The 632-nt window shown below is 66.3% G+C and overlaps 1 protein-coding gene across 1 annotated transcript in view; it reads right to left on the reverse strand.

Moving 5' to 3' along the window:
• The window catches only part of HM13 (histocompatibility (minor) 13), an 8,858-nt gene that overhangs the window by 1,517 nt on the left and 6,709 nt on the right, over positions 1 to 632 (reverse strand). Inside the window, 1 exon segment of the mRNA XM_010158922.1 lies at positions 180 to 216. Within this exon segment, the coding sequence (XP_010157224.1) occupies positions 180 to 216 (37 nt within the window).

The following is a 632-nucleotide window of genomic DNA, read 5'->3' on the forward strand; positions in this document are numbered from 1 at the left end:
TCCCAGAGCCTCCCCTTGAGCCCCCCTTGCCCAGCCGCTCTCCCGGGAGCCCACACCAAGCCCCCGCGGGGGGCACACGGCTGCGCCCCGGCTTCCCCTTCCCCTTTTTCCTCTACAAAGCAGCTGAAATACGCGGCAAGATCCAACCTGCCCGAGACCCTCCCCTGCCGCCCACTCACCTGATGTCAAAGCGCAGCAGCAAGGCAATGAAGATCCCTGCGGGGGGTGGAGAAGGGGACAGTGAGGGGACAGTGAGGGGACGAGGCCGTGGGGAGGCAGGGCAGGAGCTACAGCTGCTCCGGTGCCGAGCCTGGGCTGAGAGTGCCCTCTCGTGGCATACGGCACCGGGACAGCACCGGGATACTGGTGGGAGACCCCCAAGCCCACGCAGCCCCCAGCCCCGGCAGGAGGCCTGCAGGGCTCTGATATGGCCAAAGGCAGAGCGAGGCACCTGCTCAGCCCCCCACAGCCCCTTCAATCCCACTCACATCCCCCCTTCTTTCCCCCCTCTGCAGAAGCCTCCTTGGAGCCCTTTCCATTGCCTGGGGGGGCTACAGGGAAGCTGGGGGGGGCTTTCTCCAAGGGCAGGGAGTGACAGGACAAGGGGACCGGGTTTAAACGGAAATGGGGAG

This window comes from Eurypyga helias, unplaced genomic scaffold, assembly GCF_000690775.1.
Source record: "Eurypyga helias isolate BGI_N326 unplaced genomic scaffold, ASM69077v1 scaffold21859, whole genome shotgun sequence".
NCBI classification, from domain to species: Eukaryota; Metazoa; Chordata; class Aves; order Eurypygiformes; family Eurypygidae; genus Eurypyga; species Eurypyga helias.